Source organism: Silurus meridionalis, chromosome 21 (genome assembly GCF_014805685.1).
Source record: "Silurus meridionalis isolate SWU-2019-XX chromosome 21, ASM1480568v1, whole genome shotgun sequence".
In the NCBI taxonomy this organism is placed as follows: Eukaryota; Metazoa; Chordata; class Actinopteri; order Siluriformes; family Siluridae; genus Silurus; species Silurus meridionalis.
The window spans coordinates 7,464,447-7,488,786 of record NC_060904.1 but is presented as its reverse complement, the minus strand read 5'-3'; the positions used below and the strand labels follow the sequence as shown (position 1 = coordinate 7,488,786).

The following is a 24,340-nucleotide window of genomic DNA, read 5'->3' as shown; positions in this document are numbered from 1 at the left end:
TGATCAGATTTGTTTGATTGGCAAATAATATATAAAGAGTGGTGCAGTTGCAGGGAGAAGAGTTGGTGAAGGTAGAGGAGTTCAGGTACCTGGGATCAACAGTGCAGAGTAATGGAGAGTGTGTTAGAGAAGTGAAGAAAAGAGTGCAGGCAGGGTGGAGTGGGTGGAGAAGAGTGGCAGGAGTGATTTGTGATAGAAGAGTATCTGCAAGAGTGAAAGGGAAAGTTTATAGGACTGTAGTGAGACCTGCGATGTTGTATGGTTTAGAGACAGTGGCATTGAGTAAAAGACAGGAGGTGGAGCTGGAAGTAGCAGAGCTGAAGATGTTAAGGTTTTCGATGGTATTTATTTATATGGATTTATTAGAGGGACAGCGCATGAAGGACGTTTTGGAGACAAAGTAAGAGAGGACCGATTTAGATGGTTTGGACATGTGCAGAGGAGGGGCATGGGGTATATTGGTAGGAGAAGGCCAAAAAGGAGGTCTATATATGTGGTAAGGGAAGTTTCATCTGTAGTCTTCAGGTTTTGGAAGCTCCTGATGAGAAACATTGTCTTACCAAACATTTCAAACGATTTAAAATTTTGTAAAATTGGATTAAAAAAAAGGAATCAGTTCTAGCTTTTGAAACAAAAACAGTTCAGTTGAAACTGTAGAAACTGTCAATTTGAAGGAAATAAATAAAAATAAAAACTAAGCAGTATGTTAGGCTTAGTAGGACTAAATCTTTATTTTCAGACAGCTAAAAAACAAAAAACTAAAATTTTTCTGTTTCCATTTAAAATAAAGACGGAAGTTCTCAACATTAACCAATAGTAATGTACACAATTGTCATATGATCCTCTAGCAGCCAATTATCACTAGGCCAAAAAGAAAGCATAATGAAATTCTCACTAAGGCAACCACCCTCCACTTAGCACTGAGTGAGTTCTATTTTTCCACATTGTTGTCATTCAGACCAAGCAATTTATTATCCCTTATGTACATTATCTTAGAATTAAAGAATGTTATTCTAATACATATGAGATTAATGCCACGTTTTGCTACTTAAATTCAAATAAGTATAAGGCACAGTTTGGGGATGACAATAAGGTTGCGCTTCCTTACATTAAAAAAGAGAGGAAGATGAATGAATGATGATGAGGTTGATGATGATGATGATGAAGATGGTATGTAGATAAATATTTAAGGAGGGAGAATAGGAATTTCAAAGGATGATTAAATAGATTTAGTATAAATGACAATTTACAGTATGTATAGTATTTTGTGCTTGTTTGAATTGTTGGTTATGCAGAATGGTGTTTTAAAATATTTTTTTCTTTTTGTCAGTTACAATGTCAATTGTTTTAATATTTCACATAATAATAAGGCATTGCCTCCAATCTTCCATAAATTAAAATAATTTTTGATTAAGTATTCAATTGCAATAAGAACAAACAGATTAAAACTTTTTTACCCAATCTTTTTAATGTGTACCATAAATGGATTGAAAATATAAAGCTTAGTAACAGGGTGAAAAATTATATTTAACAGGAAAGCATTTTTGGATCAAGACGTGGAAGACCAGCAAAAGGTCGTTTTACCAAGTACTACTCTGAACCGAGTTCAGTTTTTAAATCATTTTACAATTCTGCCAATAAATAATAAAATTTGACTTTAAAACAGCATATTGCATATTGAAATACAGCCAACATTAGAGCTGCTTTAAAGAAAATTTTAATTTTCTGTCCACGAGCATGACATGCATGTAAGCAAGTAAGTACGTTTAAAGACTTACTCTAAATTGGACATTAGATAAAAACCTCTAAATACCCCTCTGTCACAATTTGTTATAATGTCTGATCATACCTGGAAAATATTAATAAAAACATTTAACTTTAATGTTTCATATATGCAGGTACTGCAAAGCCTTTACTGCAAATATTTCCAACAGTGTTTGATTCCAACATACTTCAGTTTATGTATAATTAAAGGCTATAGCAGACATGTCCTGTCTGCAGGTAATCAATAAGGCTTGAAGTTCATGCCATATTGGGGGGTGAAATCAGCCACACTGCCACTAAACATCTGATAAAGCAGATAAAACTGGTTTACACTAAAAAACATAAGCCCTGGCCTTTGACAAAGATATACCAAAAGTCTCTCTGCACATGGAAGATAGACAGAGGATTATAGAGTAAAATAGATAGAGGGTAGAGCTGAACATTCACCACTGTTGACAGTTCCCATAATTTGCAGTTTGTACTTTTGCGCTAGATGGGTTAAGCTTTGTCTACTATAAATATTAATACAAGATGTTATATATAGTACAGTTAGGGGAAGAAATGCAAAAGATAAAATTGGATTGGAGTTTACATTTTCTAAACAATTTCAAATAAAATGCCTGCTTGGTTAAATAATCTATAAATTAATAGATTATAATATTTTAGAATAAATAAAATAGAATACATATACAATTTATCCAATACACTTTTTTATTATATTGATAAAATAAATTAATCAACAAAATTGGCGCAAATTAAATTGATTAAATCAAATCAAATACATGGAGACATTTTAAATAAATAGTTTACATTTGTTAGACCCATCTGGTAAAGATGTGTATGTGTGTGTGTGTGTGTGTGTGTGTGTGTGTGTGTGTGTGTGTGGTACAAAGTATTTCTGGTACAGATCATGTAGCCACAATGACACTGCATTAACTCTAGTTTCTTTTTTATACCCCATTGTTGTGAATGTTTTCAAGTTGAATAATAATAATTTAAAAAATGCACTTAAAAGTGTTTGGCGGAGACTAAATAAACTTGCGGTCCGCACATAAAAGCATTGCATTAGGTATCAAACTGAAAGCAAAGTAATTAAATAGTTATAATAATAGTCAAAATGCAATTAATAATCAATGTTCAAGTGTTAAATCAAAATGAATGAATATGAAATAAAATATATCATCAAACTGTCACCGAACAGTAGGTTTTAGATAAAATACATGTTGCTATGTCACATTCCACTTCACAAGTTTCTGTTCTTATTTGGAGAAGATGCTAACTCATTATATATGAGAAGGTTATCGATCATTTCTGTCCACACAGGCTGCTCAGGTGCTTGTTCAATCTCTTGTCATTTCGAGACTGGACTACTGCAACTCTCTGCTGGCAGGTCTTCTTCTGAACGCCATTTGTCCACTGCAAATGATTCGAAACACAGCTGTGTGACTGGTGTTCAACCTGCCTAAGTTCTCACACACCACCCCATTGCTTCGCTTCCTCCACTGGCTTGTCCCACCGTTTCTCATGGTAAGAGGTAAGTATACTTTAAGGCCCTTCTCTTTTCTGGCTCCGAGGTGGTGCAATGAACTTCCATTAATGTTCATACAGCTGAGTCACAAGAGAAGTCACTCTTCCTTCCTTTTTTTTTTTTAACCTTTCAACAGATTTGTATCTTTAGTTTGTAATCTAACAAATTTGTTTGATTTATTCGTTGATAGAGAATCAAAGCACCTTTGTACATTGCTCTGGATTAGGGTATCTGCTAAATGAGGTAAATGTAAATGTAAATCTTGTACGAAGGTTAAATGATAAAAGGAATACTAAACCAACTTGACTACTATTCCATACATCTACATCATTCAATTACATCTGGACTGTGGATAATTAGAAACAACTTCAACATACTACATGACAATGACCCAAAGCAAACATGCTGTAAGCATTATTTAGAGGGTAAAAAGTCAGCTGGAGTGTTATCCATCATGGAATGACCTGCCCAGTCACAGGACCTAAATCCTATGGGATGAACTGAATTGCAAGGTCTAGCGAAGAACATCTTTTACAAGCAGCATGGCAAAGAATTTCACATAAGACAGAATCCATTGCAATGAAATACCTTTGTCTAACTCTTGCATCAGTCTGATAAATTATTGAAGGTAACACATAGTCTCAGAGGTACAGTATTTCACAATGATGCTGATCTTCAACTGGAACAGCTGGAATTGTATTCAGGAATGAGATGTTAAGAAAATAATTTGTTTGGGGTTGTGCATTTTGATAGAGGTTGCTTTGTTATATTTGCCTCCAAAAATGTTACTCTTACTCAATAATAATTAAAATAAATAAATACATGCCATAGACCACTATGAACACTTTCCTGTGATGATAATATATTTATTTACTTGGAAAATACTTAAATACTATGGCATTTTTAAGACTGAAAGTGAGATGAAATTTTATCCAAGCACAGCTAAGGGCCTTTTGGCTTAGTGATAGATCTTAGATATGGACTTCAGCTACTATAACACCACTGTACTGACACAAATACCACACTACTAAGCATTTTGTGCTAAATATGTTCTGTTACTGATCGTCTCTGATAAATCACAAGTATAGAAGTGTATAGAAGTAGCTTTGATGACCAGAGTCTGAATTCAGAGTCTCTGATTACATCTATTATGTCTATTTGGGGATTTTCTGTATGTTCCATCAATTTTATATGGGGTTTATATATATATATATATATATATATATATATATATATATATATATATATATATATATATATATATATATATATATATATATATATATATATATATATATATATATATATATATATATATATATATATATATATATATATAAAATATAATTTTATATGGGGTTCACTCTCCGGACTAAAGAAGAGAAGGACCATTCGGCTTGTTTTCAGCACTCAGTTCAAAAGCCTGCATCTATTATGGTATGAGGGTACAATTGTGCTTGTGAAATAGACATCATCTGGAAAGGCACCATCAATGCTAAAAGTTAATATAGGGATAGGCAATGCTAAACCCTGTACTGCATCTATAACAACATCATCACTTGGCAGTAGAAATGTTTGGGTGCTGAATTCGTCTGCCTGCAATCCAGCACTTTCACAATTTGGTGAATTGAAAAATATGACAAAGAAGACTTTTGAGCAGGTAAAATCCTGTATCAAACATGAATCCTCACCCAAAACCCCAGCGTGTCTTAGTCACAAGATGTATATGGACTGTTTTTAAAAGAAGAGGGGTTGCTTTAAAGTGGCATAAACCACTAGGCACAGTGCACTGACCAAACTTTTAAAAAGACAATGAATCAAAATTAGCACATTTTTTCCTTGAAATTGTACATTTCCTTAGTTTAAACAGATATGTTTTTTTTATGTTTAATTGTAAATAAAACATTGTTTCATGAGATTTGCTTTCTGCATCCCCCAAACTTCTAATAAACCAGCATTCAGATGGGACAAAATAAGAATAACCTTCCTATTTTCACAATAATTAAACAAGTCATTAGCAGTCAGGTGTTACTCATTAAATGCACAAGATTATTTAATTATTAAGAAGTGTGACTACTTTAGAATTGCTATTGGCAGAACTTTTGACCGTTTGGTGTCTTTTTGTAAAAGTGTTTTACATTTAAATCAGCTGTGAACCTGTTAGAAAACCTGTCCCATAAACTATAAAAGATTTAGTTCCCACTTTGTTGCTTAAATAACACACTCTTCTCGGAAGACTTTCCTCTAGATTTTGGAGTGTGGTTGTGGAGATATGACCATTAAGCCACAATGCATTTGTGAGGTCAGTCCCTGATATCAGGTGAGGTGACCTAGTGACCTAGTCAGGGTTGCAGTTAGTCTCAAGATTGTTCATTGGAGTTGAATTCAGCATTCTTTGATTACAACTTTCCACATTAACAGAATTGTCATGCTGATACTGGCTTTGAGCCCTTTAGTTCTAATAAATCTTAATATTACGATACAAAGAATTAATTTATAAATGCAGTCAGTATTGTAGTTTGATTTGTAGACTTCTTTTGTAGCAAAACTTTTGCAGTTAATGAGTGTACATTGTCCGGATTCATAACAAAAATGATAGTATGCAATTCTTCAATTATTAATGTAAAACTACAACTTATAAAGATATGTATATAAAGTTAGCATGTAACATATATAGCTATATTTAAAAAGTAATGTGTATGTTTAAACTTACTAATTTAAAGCATTTAGTAATTGTAATGCAAATGTTGTTCAGTCCACTTTATGACCTTTATTGGGATGCCTACACTTTACAATACAGTTATTGAATTTCGTATTGATAATTAGAAGACGCATCTTATTAAATAATAATATTAATAAATGTAATGAAACATAATTTTAATATTTTCTGTCCACTGTTTCTTTCAGAGCTGTAATGGTCCAGTTCTGTGTGATTCAGCAGACAGGCCTGTTTGAAGCGAGGCTCTGTGGATTATACCAAAACCCGTGAACGGCGTCTAGGACTGTACCAATGTAAATAAGAAAGGGGCGGGTGTTGGAGTTTAAAGGCTGGAGCTGTGAGGAATGACTACCAGTCGCTGTAAGTTTCAAAGCCACCTTAGAAGCTCGATGTGGAGCATTTATTCCGCTATGGATTGCGCATTGAACTGATTTGGTTTTGAAGGCGGAGTGAAAGCGGACGCGCTGATCTGCAGCAGTTTCTTTTCCGCGTGTGCAAATCTTGATTTTGTGTTCCGCTTCGGTCCAGAAGGAAACATCAGCACCAGCATTTGGTGTGCGCGACAGCGCAGAGGAGTGTACAGAAGTGTGTGTGTGTGTGTGTGTGTGTGTGTGTGGACTGTACAGGAAAAGGATGGGGAGAATAAGGATGGTGCGATCAGGCTTCTTCCCGCTCCTCTGCATCTTCAGGATCAGCATCAACTCGCACGCGGCTCCTTCATCCAGCCGTAAGTTCCTGCATGCTTTTAAGATCTTGTTGGAGAAGGTTACACCTGGCGGCTCACGGGGCGATGGAAGGAGTTTTATCTGAGAGTTTAAGGTTTAATAAGTGGACAGTGTGGCTTTAGTAGCGTCTACCACGAACATGTTGGGTGATCGAGATTTGTTCTTTCTTACTTTTTTTTAATCTGCTGCCTTAAACTCTTTTCCCCCTTTCCTCCTTCCTTTCTTTATTCCCTGCCTCCCAAACTTTTTTTCTTTCTTTATAGGGGAGTTTCTTTTTTTTTTTTCTCGTGAGGATTCTAAATATTTATTCGTCCATTTTTAAGCACTTTAAATAGTTTAATGTCAATATATGCAGATTATTTTAGCAGAAAATATAAATAAATAATAAAAGTTATAATAATAATAATAATAATAATAATAATAATAATAATGATATCTGATGTATTTATGAATCTAAGTACGCCGAGTTTTCATTTTAATTTTTCCGTAGCAAAATGTTTATCACAACGATATATATTTGTATCAAAACAAATAAATAAATAATTTCGGTGGTTTTTTTTTTTCACAACTCCCGTTGTGGTGTGGAGTATCAGGGCTCAGGTGGTGGTACCGAGCTCCGGCTGTTGATTGCTTTGAGCCGGTAATCTCATTCAGTAATTGCAGCATGGGGGGCTTTGTAGGTTGTGTTAATGCTCTCCCGAAGGCACAAATAAGGTTTATTTGCCCTCGTATACTGTGCATTTACAGACAGAGCATTGCACAAAATGTGGCTACAACTGATACCCTGAGTATATGAGTCTATTCCTAATATTGAGCAAACTATTGCGTTTTTTTTTTTTTTTTTTGCATGGACAGAGAAAGGAACATTAGTTAGGTTTGTTCCTGTTTAAAATTATAAAGCAATGTAGTAAGTGTTTTTTTGTCTAGTTGAGTCCAATAGGTTTTTAGTCATTTAGTTTTAACTTATTATTTTAGCAATTGATTTAAAGACAACTTTATAACCCTACATTATAAAATGTGCAATGGTTTTAATGGTTATAATGGGCATTGTATTGGTTTTAATGGAAGTTGTAATGTGGTATAAATGTGTATTTTGTTGTTGTTGATACAAAGCCTTTGACGTTAAAACAAAATTAAAATCAAAAGTTGTGAATCTAAAGTCAAGCCGTTATCTTTGTTGATGCAGCAGGTGTTAAATTTTCATTTAGTGCATTTGAACCTTAAAGCATTTTTATGAAAAATATACAAACATGCAGGAGTTTTTATATTCTTATTAATTAACATGTATCTACAGCCTAATGCAACCACTCAGTTCAAGAATTGTACCTTACAAGCTTGTTAACTAATCACCTGATAAAGGATGATTTGTAATCTGAAGCCAAATCCTGCTGGCAGTACTAACCTTAGATAATGATTTGTAATTAGTTAGAATACAGAGTGATAGCCTATATCTTTAAATTAATTAATTAATTTATTTATTTTTTACTTTTAATTAATTGTCTTGTTAGCATGTAACGTATTCAGGGTACGTATGTAACCCTAGATCTCTGAGGAAATTAGATGCTGGGTCGCAATGCTTTGGGAACGCGTTGTCCATGGTGTGAATCACATGGGTTTATCTGTCCAATAGACACAACAGCCAGGTCCCACCCAGGCACTCTAGGTCACACCGGAGGCCTCAGCCGCAGAGAAAATGCGTCACCAGCGGGTCTCTGCCCAGTGATTGCCCTGCCACAGAAGCATGATACACTGAACCAGCAGACGCGTAGATTTTTAGGGTGGATAAAGCCAACCCTTTTGCAAACTGTTCCTGAAGGAACTCCAGCACTGAGCCAACCGGGCAGTGGACTGAATCCAATTAGTGCTGACCGTACCACACAGAAAACAGATGCCATCTCGTGGCATACCACCTGCTTGTGGAGGGAGCTCTGGAATGGAGAATGGTCTCTACCCCCTCGGTGGAAAGACACGATCCTCAGAGCCACAACCACCATAACTCCTCCTCAGAATCTCCCAAAGAGGGTGCTCAAGGAGGCCTACCAGTTCTGCGAACCATGGTCTGCCGGCCACCCTTAGGGCCACCTGGAGGAGACCGACTCTATTCCGGTGAACACTCTCCAGAACTCCTGGAAGTAGCGCAATGGGGAAATGCGTACGCCTAAGCAATGGCTTCCATCCTTAGAGGGGCTGGGGGAGTTAGCAAAAACTATAGGGGACAGTGCAACTATATCTCGAAACGTAAAAAAATCCACCTGAGCCTTGCCGAATTTCTCCCAAATTTGCTCCACCATGTGAGGACGGAACCGCCATTCCCCAGGTCTCAACCCGTCTCGTCAGAGTGTCTGCTGCTTTGTTCAGATGCTCAGATGCTATAGACGGCTCTCAATGATAGCAGCCTTTCCTGGGCCCACAGGAGGATCTTGTTGCAGGTGCGGGTGAGAGGGCAAGGCCAAATGGAAGAACCCAATATTGGTAAGCTTCGGCCCTGATAACAAACTTAGGAAATTCGTGTCAGAAGGGAGGATGGGCTTGAGGGTCAGCATTTCAAACATAAGCCTCATGTGTGAGCGGTTCTGCTGAGGTAGATCTAGAATAGGACGCAACCCACCGTCCTTTTTGGGAACTATGAAGTACCGGCTGTAGAACCCAGAATCTCTGTCTGATAAAGGGACCACCTCAATGGCCTCCTTTCTCAGGAAAGTGTTTACTTCCTGTTCCATGACCAAAGCCTGCTTGTCGATACGGGGTGGACGAGACTCGAACCGAATCGTATAGCCTCGATCTACAGTACACAGGACCCACTGAGACATGTCTGGCAGAAATTCCCAGGCCGCGTTCCTCAGATCTGTCACTTCCTGGGGCTCCGACCCAGAGCGCCGTGGTGGATCCCTGACAGTGGGAGTGCGCGTCACGATGCTCCATTTCTGCGCTTCCCGGTGGGAGGTGCTGGGTTGAGGCTGGCACCGTGAGCAGCACCATGACTGCAGCGTGGAAGGTACCGCTGAAATGCCGCTATCTGTTTCTTTGCCTCCTGAAACCTTTCAACTACAGAGTTAACGGAGTCGCGGAATAGGCCAGTAGGCGAAAGGGGGGCTTCAGCAGTACGCCTCTGTCATAAATGTCTCTCTGTTGAGGCTAGGATGCCCATGGACCAGCCAACAGCCTTAGTGGTTGCCTTAGTGACTCTGAGAGCCAAGTCTGCTCTATGGCGGAGCTCTTTCACCTGGCCGGCCGAGATGCCTCCAAAATCCAGCTCTCGTAGCAGGTCGGCCTGATACACCTGCAACACTGCCATGGTGTGCAGGCATCCAGCGGCCTGACCTGCCGAGGCATATGCCTTACCCATCAGCGCCCACGTAGTACCCAGGGGCTTGGTGGGTAATGTTGGGGTCTTTAATAAGAAAGCGATGCCCGGGGAGAGATAGCTTGCTAGCATATAACCAAAATTTTTCAGCCCCATGACATTAAAATATAAAGCCACCTTGAGGCTAAAGGGTCAGGCCGTGAAAAGACTTTACCCAGGACCTGGACACTTCGGTGTGCAGGTTGGGAAAGAACGGTAGACCCAGATATGGAGGTTGTGACGCCGGGAGCAGAAAATGCTCGTCAGGCTTGCTGAATGGAGGGGCTTTGCGATCATTGGCTGGACAAGCTATATCCAGCTTATCAACGGCACGTGTCACAACCTCCATGAGCTCCTCTACTTCAGATTCGCATAGCGCTGCCCACCCCTCTCCTCAGAGGAAGAGAGGCAGAGCTGCTTGCTCTCATTGCAGAGGGAAGAAACTGGAGAAAGGCATAATTCCAAAGGCCTCAACGAGAGCAGGGCCGGAACCATGAAGAATAAAGGCACCCTCAAAGAGTGCCTAATGGTAGCAGAGCAATCGCACAGACAATGCGAGTGCTTGCAGTCAGCTCCCTCGAGAACCAACTTAACGTGCTCCATTCCCAAGCAACCCACACATAGCTGGAAAGTGTGCTTAGCCTTCTTGGTTGTCTTCATTTTTTTGGACAAACAATAGACAAACGATTGACATAAATACACACAGAGTGCTTTATGAACAAACCGAAGCTGGCGCCTGCTTCACTCCATGTGCATTTTAAAGCTTCCTGGTCGTGACGTCACCCCGCCGTTGACGCCGCGCCTTCCATTGAACAGATTACACATGTGATTCAGAGCGTGGACAATGCGAAATTATTCCCAAAGCTGAGTTCCTGAAATGGAAATACAAATCTGTAGAGTTGGTCAAAGATTTCTTAGTTTATTAAATTGGCCGATGAGTAATAAGACAACAATATTTTTTTATATGAACTTATATAAATTTATTGTCTTCATGACATGCTTCTTTGAGAGTATCCATTCATCCATAACGAGTCACATTTCAGCAACTACTAGCAGTGCATTCAGCTGACAAATGTGCTTGCAGATTCAGATAATCACAAAGTGGAAGCTTGGCCTGAATAATGCGATTAAAGCTCTTCAATAGTTGTCGGGTTCGTGGACCAAAATTAAAAGTAGTCAAGCAATTACATGAACTGACCTAAAATAATGAGTATTGAATGAAATACCTGTATTTATTTCAAAATGAAAATTCTCAGGGGATGACAGTGGCTGCTAGAGTTTTTATTCTGAATAGAAAGTCTTTTAATTATTATTGCTTTATTGTTAGCTTTTTTATATTTCGCTTTCATACTACAGATCTCCAGTGAATTCAGAATGTCTCATTAGGCTCTAGGTAGATAAGAAATCAGTGTAAGTTCTTTAATTGTGTTCGGGAAATGACCAGCAGCCTTTCAGTCAATTCTCATTGTCTTATTAGTCGCCATCTTGGGCAATTAATTTTTTTGGATATGAGTCACATAATCCTGTGTTTTTATATGACAGCCAAGAAAATAGCTAAAAATCTTTTGTTCATTATTTTAGTGGAATGTGAATGTGCCATTGTGCATTTCACTCAAGACAGAAGCATCTCTGTGTCTGCAAAAGATCATTTATCACAAAGGGACTCTTTACTGGGAAGCCAGGACTTAACTCTGAGTTAACAAAATTATTTTGATTTTTGATAAGCAGTTCATTTAGAATTGTCTGTTTCTGTTCAGTTTCTGCATTTTTGGATAATATTAAGCCTTACTGTGAACCCTCGCTGTCATATTATATTGAACATACTGCTATTGTAATTGTTTGTAACAGTTTCTTTGGACAGTTTAATTGTTATTACAGTCGTCCCTATTTATCGTGCCAAAACCGGCAGCCAAAAAAACAAATTTCTTTAATAAATGGACGCCACCCAAAATTGTTTTTTATTTGTTTAAGCCATAAATCATCATCCCACACTCTTTAAACACACACAGAACACATTTGAAAAATTATAGTGAGATGAGTTTTGTGTAAATTCATAGAAATATCAGGGTTAGGGTTAGAGGTTAGGGTTATAAATTACACATTTATAGTAATTACTGTAGTACAATACAGTACTGTAGCGTAGCCTATGCATAGTTTCTCTGCTTGTTTATTGGTTGAAGTGTCCTATGACATCAAAAAAGGGGCTAAGCTAAAGATACGTCACTGCATTCTATATATTTATTAGCTTAATCTGGTGATGTATGTCTTCAACTTTTTTTTTTTTTTTACGTCAGAGGATACTACAACCAATAAATAAACGGAAACCTTCGGTTTCTTGTAATGCTACTTATTTCTTCTGATGAACTGAAATCGGGACCATTCGTGAAACACAAAATAGTGGCAAATAAAAAATCTTTTAAAAAATGCGATAAATTGAGGGACGACTGTACCACCTGTTCAAGTATTATATTCTTGGTATCTCAAAGTAAGCCTACTAACTAACATTTTTTGACCTGAATTTCACAAGGATGCATGATTGCACATCAGATGTTCCAGGTATTAGAGCCCGAATGTTAGCGATCCTAAAACTGGCTCCATAATTAGTTGCCATTTTTGTGAGAAATGTCTCTAGTACTGAAATTCTGAAAATCTTATAAAGGACTTTGCTTAAAGTCTAAATCACTCATGGATGAAATAATTTAGCTAAACTATACAGATTAACTTGAGTATTCAAGTTGCTAAACACAACAAATTAAATATACGGATAGGGTATAACAGCATTTGTCTTTGTTCATGTTGTTTCACAACATTTGTTAGATAAATAAAATTTGCCATGAGAATACGTATTCAAATTTGGCACAATGGTTCCATGGGTAGCTTTTGCACATTACAGCTTTAGGGACCTGGACCTATTGTAATTATTGGCCTGTGTGGAGTTTTACATGTTTTTTCCATGCCCACATGAGTCATCTTCAGGTTCGCTGGTTTCCACCTTTCAAAACTAGGTGTATTAGCTACAACATTTTGCCTTAAGATTTGTGTGTGTGTGTGTTTGTGTGTGGTGCTTTTTTGAAAGACTGTTGTCCCAATCGAGGTGTGTGCTATGTCTTTGTGACATGCTTTGACATATACTCTGGCAAATTGCAAGACAAATAGACATGCAAGATGCCTATGAGAGACACTAAAGCCACAATACGATTCATGTTATTATCCACATATAGGTTTTATGAAATAAAAATGTTGAGACATTATTGACGCAAATAAACCACCACTATAATCAATAAATTGTAATTAATATATTTGGTCAGAGATTATAATGCATAAGGGGTCATATTTCCCCTCTTTTATTAAAATTAAATTTTCAGTGTCATAAATGTATTTCATGGCAACTATATACTTAACTACTAAAAGCAACGATTATTATATAATTTAAGAGCATGTTGCATTTACCCATTTAATTGTACAGATGTAAATAACTTTAGTAAGTGTGACTTACATCATGATAAACCCATGCCATGATGGATCTGGTAGATTATGTAACTGTCTTTAGATGACGTTTCTACAGATATGCAATCAATTCTGTATAGTGTACAATGTTTTGCAGTGTAATTCATTTTGATGGGATAGAGTATCTTCTATCTAAACCCTGTGAGGTTATTGTATTTATCTTTTTTATCCTGCCTCACACTGGGATTTACTTTCATAGTTTATATGGCCTACAATTTAATGAACTGCTTGTAGCTAAATAATGATATTCTGAAAGAGAATAATTGAGTGTTTTAATTTTTTTATTCCGCTATTTCTGCTTGTGTTATTTGCTTTGGTTTTTTGCTAATTCCTACTCCAATAATAAATGCTATTCAATTAAAATTTAAATTGCAATGCATTTTGACAATGGGGGATATTCCGATGTAGCTTTAGAGAATAAAATACTTTACAAATATAACTTATGTATTATAAATGAGTCCATATAATTGTATCCCATAAATGTTTGTCCCTAATTAGCAAGCCAGTGGCAACTGTGCCAAGTGTTCCTGAGATGGTTGAGATGAACTCATCATTTGCCTTTTACAGAACGTCCATTCTTTTTAGTTTCATCTAGGGCTGCAACTAGCGATTATTTTGATAATCGATTAATCGGGCGATTACTTTTTCTCGAATGAATCGGATACAAAATCTAAACATTTATTTAATTTGATGTTTTGCTTATAACTATTTAAAATAGAAGGTTGATGATTAGCATGTGCTCCTTCTTAGACATGTGAAACCACCCACTGGATTCATTAATGCTGCTGATTATACGTCACAGGCTAGCATGATAGGCTAGTGTACTTCTGATTGATAGGGAAGAGAGTAAGGCTCTCTTGGCTCTGAACCACAGATGTCTATGCTATTGTCAAAGTAGTTATCTGCCCACAGTAGTGCAATTACTTCTCTGTTTTGCTAATCTTGTGTCCTGAAATTCAATATATTCAAATTTAGCAGAGCAATAAAAGTTGTAAGACTTCCAGTCTACTAGCATGGATGATACCGATATGTTTAGTGCACTCTGTACCCAAGATTCCTCCCAAAGGTTGCAAGTTATAACTAAAATCTTAATAGTGAAAGTAGATTATTGTAGGTAAACTGTTTGTGGCTCTTCAGGTGAAGCATTGAAGCCAGGTGTCATTCATGAACCTTTGTGTGAATGAATCTTGAAGTGGTAAAATAAAAATAGTGGGATAAACAGCCGTAAGTTCCTTAGTCATATTAATTTTGCAAGGGCAGCATCCAGGTCCATTTTTGCACTAGAGCTTGGCTTTTATTAACAGCCTATAATAAGCCCCTTCCACCTTCACCTGATTATGAGTTCAGATCTTGACAGTGCTACATGCTATCTATGGAGAGGTGGTAGCTATGAATCCTACCTGCTATCTATGGGGAGGTGGTAGCTAGGTGGTAGATTTGAATCCCAGCCACACCAAACTGCCACTCACGGCTACCCGTGCAAGGCCTTTAACCCCATAGCTGCTCAGCTGTATAAGTATCAGTCGACTGGAAAAGGGCACCTGTCAAATTACTTAAATGCAAATGTAAATCTATGGCCAGGACCCAAGTCTGCAAAATTATCCATGCTCTTTTGGTGGGGGGAAACGTATAGGTTCAATTTCCAGTCAGTCCGAGTGATTCTACTCAACCATGGGTGTCTCTGAGCTCATGGCTGCAAAAGAGGTCAGCTGGCAGAATGTTTTCTTTCAACCTCCAAATGTTAGCGATGTACTGTAGCATGAGCAGCAGTTTGAAATGATACAGTGGCCAACTTCATGTGTCCCAGCACATGTTCAACATAATGAAATTAAAAGATTAACACAGCCATGCCACCAAACAGGTGGACATTACATTTATAACCTCTTGGTGATAATAAATGCCATATGCTACATCATGAAAACCACTACAAGAACATGTATTGTCAACCTTATGACACAAAGATAATTTTGTAATCGCAATTTGTGTATGATTAAACGTTGAACGTTGTTAACATCCTTTTCCCACTAGCTTCTGTACCTTATGGGTCCTACAATGAGCAACATCATTCATTGCATAATTTATATGGCTGTTGTTTCATAGGCTTAGAGCACTTTTATATATTTATTATATTATATATTTATATATTCCTAATATTCTAACAAAAAAAATCATTTGTAACTCTGAAGTTGTAAGGAATTGTAAGGGTTTTTCAACAAAGTATAGGCCATAGTTATCTGTTTTCCACGGAATAATTGAAAAATTGTTTTACTTTTAAGAGAGATTTTTTTAGTGCTGTTGTTGGGAGACTACATTCAAATTAGTCATATACTAACCAATGACAGATGGCTAGCAACACTAAACCAGGCAAAGGAGGAGAGAATGTTTTTGTTAAGCAAAGCAGATAAGAAGTGGCTAGAATAGCATGGCTCAAAACGCCATTAGAGTACCATATCACATACACATATAAGCCCTGACACAAGAACTCTGCTTTCATTTTTGTTAAGATATTCTTGGAGCTTTATCCAATCATTTCTATTCCACAAGTACAGACTGGTGTAATTTAGATTAGTCATTGCATTTTCTGTCAAATAGATGTTCCAAAAGAAGCCTCACATTTTAGGAGTGCAGTGTGTGTTGTCACTATGTATAAATCTGAAGATGGAGATAAAGATCTCACCAATGAAATTAGGGCTGTCCAAGAAAGGACAAAATATCATGATCAGTTTAGCTTGGTATGATTCTAAGTGTACCTGATTCCAATTCTAGTCACATCAGTCATTTTAAAGTCTTTAGATGACTATTAACTAAGACTATTCATTTTCATCAGTTTTAGCTATTTATTCAATTATGATTAATCCTAAAAGTACACACGGACATTTTAAGCCCTTTTCCTGGTATAACAGCCTCCACTCTTTTGGGAAGATTTTAAAGCATGGCTGTAGTTTTTTTTTAAGCCACAAGAGCATTAGTAATGTCTGGAAGTGCTTTTGGATGAGGAGCCTGGGGCACAGTCAGCATTTCACTTTGTCCCAAAGGTGTTAAGTGTGGTTGTGGTCAGGGCTGTGTACGGGCTAAAGTTAGGGTTGCATCTTCTTCTTTCGGCAGCTCCCAGTAGGGGTGGCCACAGCGGAACATCTGTCTCAAACCTGCCTGTCTTCCCTCAACACATCCATAAAACTCCTCCTTGTATTCCTCTTTTTTTTCCCTGATTGCTCCATCGTCAGCATTCTCTTTCCGATATACCCCATGTACCTCCTCTGCACATGTCCAGACAATCTAACTTTGTCTCCAAACGCCCTTCTGACTTTCTAATCCTGTCCATCCTCGTTACTCACAATGAAAATCTTCAGTTCTGCCACCTCCAATTTCCGCCCCTTGCATTTTAGTCAATGCCACTGTCTCTAAACCATACAACATCTCAGGTCTCACCACAGTCCTATAAACTTTCCCTTTCACTCTTGCATCACTCTTTCCTTCTATCACAAATCACTCCTGCCACTCTTCTCCACCCACTCCACCCTGCCTGCACTCTTTTCTTCACTTCTCTAACACACTCTCCATTACATTGCACTGTACTTTCCACCCTTTCAACCTCTTCTCTCTGCAACCGCACCACCCCACTGCCCTCCCTCTCATTCACACACATATACTCTATCTTACTCCTACATTCGGAAAGAAACAAAGACACTTTTTTCTGCTGTACTTTTTTACAGACTTCCATCAAAAACTCTTGGGTTAAACAGACAGATTTCTCTCACTCATCTTGTAGATGCGCCTTGTACTAGACAGTTGTATAAAAGTGATAAATCAGGCTTGTTGTAGCAAGTTGTATAGAGGCTACATTTAGGTTTCAATTTTATACATATAGTATCCTGTACTTGTGTTTTGTCTTCAGCTTCTCTGAGTCTGACTTTTGACTACTGTTCATTACACTCAAATGTGGACAGCTTACAGATAATTTAATAGATAATGATGATGTATTTGGCAACTGCCAGAGTTTGTAAAAATGCACTTAATGGATTAACATGTTTCTCTTTTGGCTTTCATGGAAATAGTCGTCATTAAAACTGTGAAACCCGCTGGAGTTTTGAAAATGTTCCATTTTGCACAGATTGCTCTCCAAACGTGTGAAGACATTTAGCTCATTAAAATGAGTCATGCCATTGCTTTACTCCTCCTATTAAAATATATTGCTTGGGTTTTGAAAACTGTGTACTTGGGCACTCTTTCTATGAAGTAGATCTCCTCTTGTGAAGGGCCTGAATGTGCTTTATTCTGAAAGGGCCTCTTTAGTTTCAAAAGTGTTAAAAGTGAGTCTTTTAACAGCAGAGCAGAGGTTGTCTCCAGTTGACTCAATCAGGCTTGATAGTGAAAATCTGGCACTAATACGGAGCACTGATATAAGCTCTTGAGGTAGCACTGGCCTATTAAGCAGACTTATTAGCAATGATGAACAGAAGCACGTTTGCCTTTTATGCGCTCAAAATTAAAATTGTTACATATATTGATTACACATTACATTCGGATCATGGTTGTTTAAACTTTCTGTTTCTGATTCAGCATTACTATATGAACATATGAGCAGTGTTTATAAGTGCACTTATTCCATAGTTCAGGGGTTCTCAAATATTTGCAGCCAGGGATCTTAATAATTTGTATGGACCTTTCCGTAGCATTAGTAATAGTAACAACTATGATAGGCAAATAACTATAAAAACAATATTATTACAGTGGCCCTGCTTAATGAGCCCCTGAGAGTCTCCATATCTTACTTTGAGAACCTCATTCTTATTGTTTTGTCAGTTTGACACTGTTCTGAAAGCAGATGTTTTAAAGGTTGATCTTTTTACTCCAGTTTATCTGGAGTAAACTTTTTTTTTATAATATATAACTTGATACACAGATGTAGCACAACAAGAGCCTTATATTTAATTTACTGTGCCTGGTGATGTGCCAGTTATCACAGAGCAATAAAATACCTCTGGTCTTCATCTTTATACATAAACAGTGGTCTTTCAGTGGTGGCAGCAGTTGTGTGTAGCACCTGATCACTTTTATCGTCTGTTGCTTTCATAAATGGCAGTAGAATTTGTTGTGCTTTTCTTTTTTTGATTTTCAGTGTGCACAGTATGGTGTAGTTGCTCATTTAAGTGATCAGAATATACAAATGAAAAACAAAGTATACCCAGGGCAAAGCAATAAAATCCCATTAAGCATAACTGTCAAAGAAATTAAAAACTAGTTTTTTTGTCTATTTTTGTATCCTGAATGTGTTGATAGTGCATGCCAAATGGAAGCAGCTTTAAGAGCTAATGTCCTGCACGACTGCTGTTATTCATAATCCATTGGACTCTCTTCAGGCAGTGTTTCAGGTAAATGTCCAGTAGAGAAAGTAGATTCCAGCAAATTATGTGCTCAACTGAACTCACCACACTCTCTAAATCCTACAATCTACAGCAGAACCACTGCCATACCAGGCCCTGTTGCAGCCACTATAAGAGAGTTTGCAGAGAGGTTGTGGTTCTTTGTAGGCTGTTTCATTAGCATCTGAATAAAGACTACAATTTTGGTGTATTTGTGGTGTATACTATTCTTAGTTTTTGTATACTGCATTTTAAATAAAAATTGTGCACATTTTTATTTTTAATACAGATTTTTTTGTTGTGCTTTTGCCTTTTCTAACAAATACACAGCCTTATTATATGAACTTAGAAATTATTCACTGTATAGGATAGGGCTGCAACTAACAATTATTTTTTATAATTTTGATATTTTAAATAATTAAGGTGAAGCAATTTTGAAAATCAACACTTGTATTTTATTTTGCAAATGGCAAGTTGACAACACTGGTTAAAAAATATAATACAACATTGTTTTGACAATTTTGGTTTAAAGAAATACACAGATATTTTGTTCATTTGTGAAGATATAAGCATCTAGAATATATAATTAAATTTTGTATAATAATTAAATCATATATACATAAATGTAATATACAAAAAAAAAAAACAAGCATTTGAACATAGTAAAGCTTCAGTAAATCGCGTTTAAAAACAGATAATTTACTCATGTAGTAGACCAATGCTATAAGAAGAGAATGGATGGAGAAATGCAGCAAGCTAACAGGCTTGATTAAAAAAATATATATATATTTACTGGTGTACAAATGCATGAGCACTTGTTAAAAACCACAACAACAGTGACAAAAAAAAAAAATAATTGTTTACTGCTGCTGTTATTTGCTGCTTTTAGGTTTAGTGTTTGTTCGCACCGTTTTAATTGAATTCTTCACCATGTCGCGAGCGAGCTAATTGCACGTTTGCGAGTCACAACAGATCAGATCCAGTGCGACTGTCCCAAAGTTACAAACAAACAGGTTACACAATAACACTTCATTAAACTACACCATTTTTACATAATGAAGATATACAGTTTCTGCTTACCATGCTGATGTTTCACCTTCATCCATGACACCAGTGTGTTTTATTTTCTGTGCTCATGCATCACTGTGGTACTTCCATGCCAACTTCCAGGTACAATTTTCTTTGTTGCGTTTATTATAAAATTCTCCCATGCTTGGGATGCGCATTTTTTCCTGCTGCCGGTTGACCCTGTACTGTCTGCAGTGTTGGGGGTAACGCGTTACAAGGAAAGTGCGTTACGTAATAATATAACTTTTCTGGAGTAACGAGTAAAGTAGAATTTACACATTAATATCTGAGTTACTTTTAAAAAAAAGTAATGCAAGTTACTTTTCAGTTAAATTATTTTGCATAAAAAAATAAATCACGTAGAATCGCGCACTCATACGTGCGAGTAGCGGGAACAGAAGCTGGTCAGAAGCGGAGATGGAAACCAGAGCATTACATTACTGTGATGGAAGTATTCTTATTATTTTGAAATAGTCGAGGAAAAGGAAAAAGGAATAATGGTTAAGTGTAGCTTATGTGTTGTTGAAAAGCTCTTGTCAACTGCAAAAAATACCACTTAGAAAAAAAAAAAACACATCTGCACTACAGTGTGTGTGTGTGTGTGTGTGTGTGTGTGTGTGTGTGTGTGTGTGTGTGTGTGTATATATAATATAATTATGCAATGTTGCATATATGAAAATGGAGAAAGAAATATAGAAAACTTTTGCCGACTTTCCACCATTGCAGATCTATTGACTGCTCAGAATAAAAGTTCTCCGTGGGAGACACATGTACGATGCCATCGCAGCAGAGAAAGAGAGCAAATTCACAGCTCATTTGCTCTTTGTGGGAAGATAAACTGCCACGGTCACTGATAATAGCGCAAACTTTGTAAAAGCATTCAGAATGTTTCAAGCTGATGATGAAGCAGAGAATGATGTAGACGAGGACGAGGTCATATTTACTGAATTGCACGTTTTACGAGATGACAGCGAAAGGTATGTTCAAAATTTAGTCGATCATCCTATTGTTCTCTAAGAAGTTATTAAGCATTTTAAATGTTTAAGAAATGTCTTTTGCCCTAATATAACATTTCTTAATGGCAATTATCTATATTACACCTGTTACACCTGTAAGGCGTGAAAGAGATACAAGTAACGCAAAAGTAGTGCAAAAGTAATATAACGCCATACTTTCCATAAAAAGTAACTAAGTAACGTAAATAGTTACTTTTTTGGGGAGTAACTCAATATTGTAATGCGTTACTTTTAAAAGTAACGTTGCCCAACACTGACTGTCTGGCATTTTTTGCAAGCGGCTGTGTTATCTTGCAATCATGCTAACCCGTAAATTGTGCAGCCCAAATAATCGATAATGGTTGACAACAAATTTTGTTATCGATTATCAATTTTATCGATTAGTTTTTGCAGCTCTAGTATAAGATATATGTTATACAGTATGTATACAGTAGTAAAGAGTAAATAAATAACATCAAGACCTTCATAGTGCATGTATCCAATGGATATGAATAATTGAGGAAAACACTTTGTATATTGCCTCCTACGTGATTTAAATAATCTTTTTCTAACATTTGTCCATAAAACATTTTATACAGTTTTTTTTTTACCATCATTGTGGCTAAAAAGAGAGCAAAATTATGAAATTAATTATGATTTCCTGACATTGATTGTCATTCACATTTTTTTTTTTGCCATTTGGCAGATGCTCTTACCCACCCAATTATCTCATTTTTCACAACTGAACAGTTGAGAGGCTTATTTAAGTGCCAAGCACTGGTAGCATGATGGTACTGAGATGGTACTGAGATTCTAATCCAAAATTCATCACCTCAGCCACTGAGTTACCACAAACCCACATCCCATCTAATGGAAAATGTATTAGATTTTATTAGAGTTGTATCAACTACATCTGAGGTCAAATAACACATTTGAAATGTTTTAATTGTTTTAAATATGTTCATGTCAGTACCAGAAAACATGATCAGCAACTCTGCAATTGGCTGGCTTATGGTATAGTGAGCAAGAGTTTTATATCGAAGCTAATGATGAGTTGCAAACTGTATTAAAATGCCAGGGAACACTTTAAAATCTGCAAAAACTAGGAGAGGGGGCAGGCAGAAAGTTGCTGACAGATTTAGTGTTCCCCTTTATGTTATATTTTTTTCAACTGAATATTTTTTCACATATTTTTAGCCTCATAGTCACCAAATAACCTATTAAAATAATGCGTTTAGCAACAGGTTGCTCTTAGAAAAAGACAACATGGATGCGACAAACTTCCCGTATCTCCTCTGTTTATATATTCATGATCCATTCCTGTTTACATCAAATAAGTCAGCTTTTGAGCGTGTTTTAGCTCACAGACATGTGACAGCAACTCCAGGACGAATTTTAAAGAAACAAATAATCTTCCAACCAATTATGTTGATTAAGTACTTATACAAACCGGAATGGAAACTGTAAGGTGTAAAGGTTAAAGTACCATCAAAGTGAAGATAATAGGTGAAAACTTGGGTTGAACACTGGTCTATCAAAGGCATATGTATACACTCAAACTTAGAATCAATCTACAGTCACTAATGCACTTTATTTTGGATGGAAATGTATGTCTGGGTGTACAGTAGACTTTTATGTATATGTGTACGTGTAAATTCTGTTTGCTTTGTGCAGTATCTTTACTGTTGGTGTAAATCAGTGTGCTGTTTGACACACACCTTCCAGCCAATTAGAACTGAGGTATTCAATTCAATTTTCTTTTCAATCGGAGGCCATTCTGTGCACCTGGGAATGGTTCCACATCAATAACCTAAAGATCCATGTAATTACTGAGCAATCTGAGATTTTTAAGGATGGATTTGGACTGTATTTAATATAAACAGTCTACTACAAGGGCTCAGGACCACAGGTTGCATTTAATCACATATCACTGAACACCTTAACAATGAAGGGACTGTAAAGAATAACAATTCGGTGCCACCTAGATGAGGATGGGTTCCCTTTTGAGTCTGGTTCCTCTCAAGGTTTATTTCTCATGCCATCTCAGGGAGTCAGTCCCCACTGGCTTTCTCATTAGAAACAAAATTAAAATGATAAGGAACTTACACATACTTTTATAACCGCTTTATGTCTGTAAAGCTGCTTTGTGACAATGTCCATTGTTAAAAGTGCTATTCATATAAAGATTAATGGAATTGAATTTAATTATTCAGACTGACCAGTAGAATATATGTACAGTATATGAAAGCCTAGACAAATGAAACCATGTCTCTTAGCTGCAGACAAGCCTAATTATGCATAATTATATTGAGTATTTGCTTTTACATCTTTTCAATGTAAAAGGATAGTGAAGAAAAAGCTATTATAAAAAAAATCTGCAAAATTAAAGCACTCTTCAGAATAATTGGAAATTATGTGACACAATCACACACATGTTTATACATTTGTTCAGCATCTGTAGACCAGATTTGTTTCTCAGATGTCCTCCATAGTGCTTTTCCTAAAATGACAACACAAGCCAAAGCCATCTGTTCCTTCCTTCACTAATGTTGAATGTTTAGACACAGCTCAGGTGCTGGTTTAATGATTGGAAGGCCAAGGGGTCAAGCCCCGGTATCATGGTTGACCCTGCGCTCTGACCCCAGCTTCTGAACAAGCTGGTATAAAGAATTTCACTGTGCTGTAATGAATATGTGATAAAAAGGCTATTTAAGGATCTTTTCTATTCTAAATGAATCTATTTGCTTCCAATATATTATTGCGTCCTACTATTATGGAACAAGTGCTGTATGAACACTTAATTACGCTATCAGGTTATATGTTTAATTAGGTAATAGTGTACAATACTTACATAATTAAGAATATTCCATTATTAACTTATAATTTGTTATGTAACATTTATTATTGATATTTTGATGTCACTTATATTGTGTTCAGATGTCAAGCGTGCATATTCCAGGTGTGTGTCAACTAAGAGTAACCCTTTCTCTTACCAGACTGATGGTAGATTATAATGACATTATATGCTTTTGGATTGTGTGTATGGTGTATTTATTCATCCTATATAAATTTTTGCACAAGTGCAGCATTTAAGACATGTACAGTATGCAAAACTCAGGAGCCTTTTCATGGTTAATGTTGTTTACAGTCAGAAGATGCTAGAGACACAGTATGCTAACAGGGCTAGGGAGTGTGGTGCAATAGAAGTGTGGTGCAATAAGGAAGCTTTATAGCTGGCATTACTTTAATATAGAATAACTGAAATTTATCCAGAGAGTCACTCATCACTCAAGGTTCACTTATGGAGAGTTGGAGGTGAAGCCTGCTA

At 36.7% G+C, this 24,340-nt stretch overlaps 1 protein-coding gene across 1 annotated transcript in view; it reads left to right on the top strand.

Moving 5' to 3' along the window:
• Positions 1-5,524: 5,524 nt before the first annotated feature.
• LOC124403782 (contactin-associated protein-like 2) overlaps positions 5,525-24,340 on the top strand; it is a 264,257-nt gene continuing 245,441 nt past the window's right edge. Inside the window, 3 exon segments of the mRNA XM_046877556.1 lie at positions 5,525-5,612; positions 6,200-6,371; positions 6,638-6,738. Of these exon segments, the coding sequence (XP_046733512.1) occupies positions 6,645-6,738 (94 nt within the window). The 5' untranslated portion in view covers positions 5,525-5,612; positions 6,200-6,371; positions 6,638-6,644.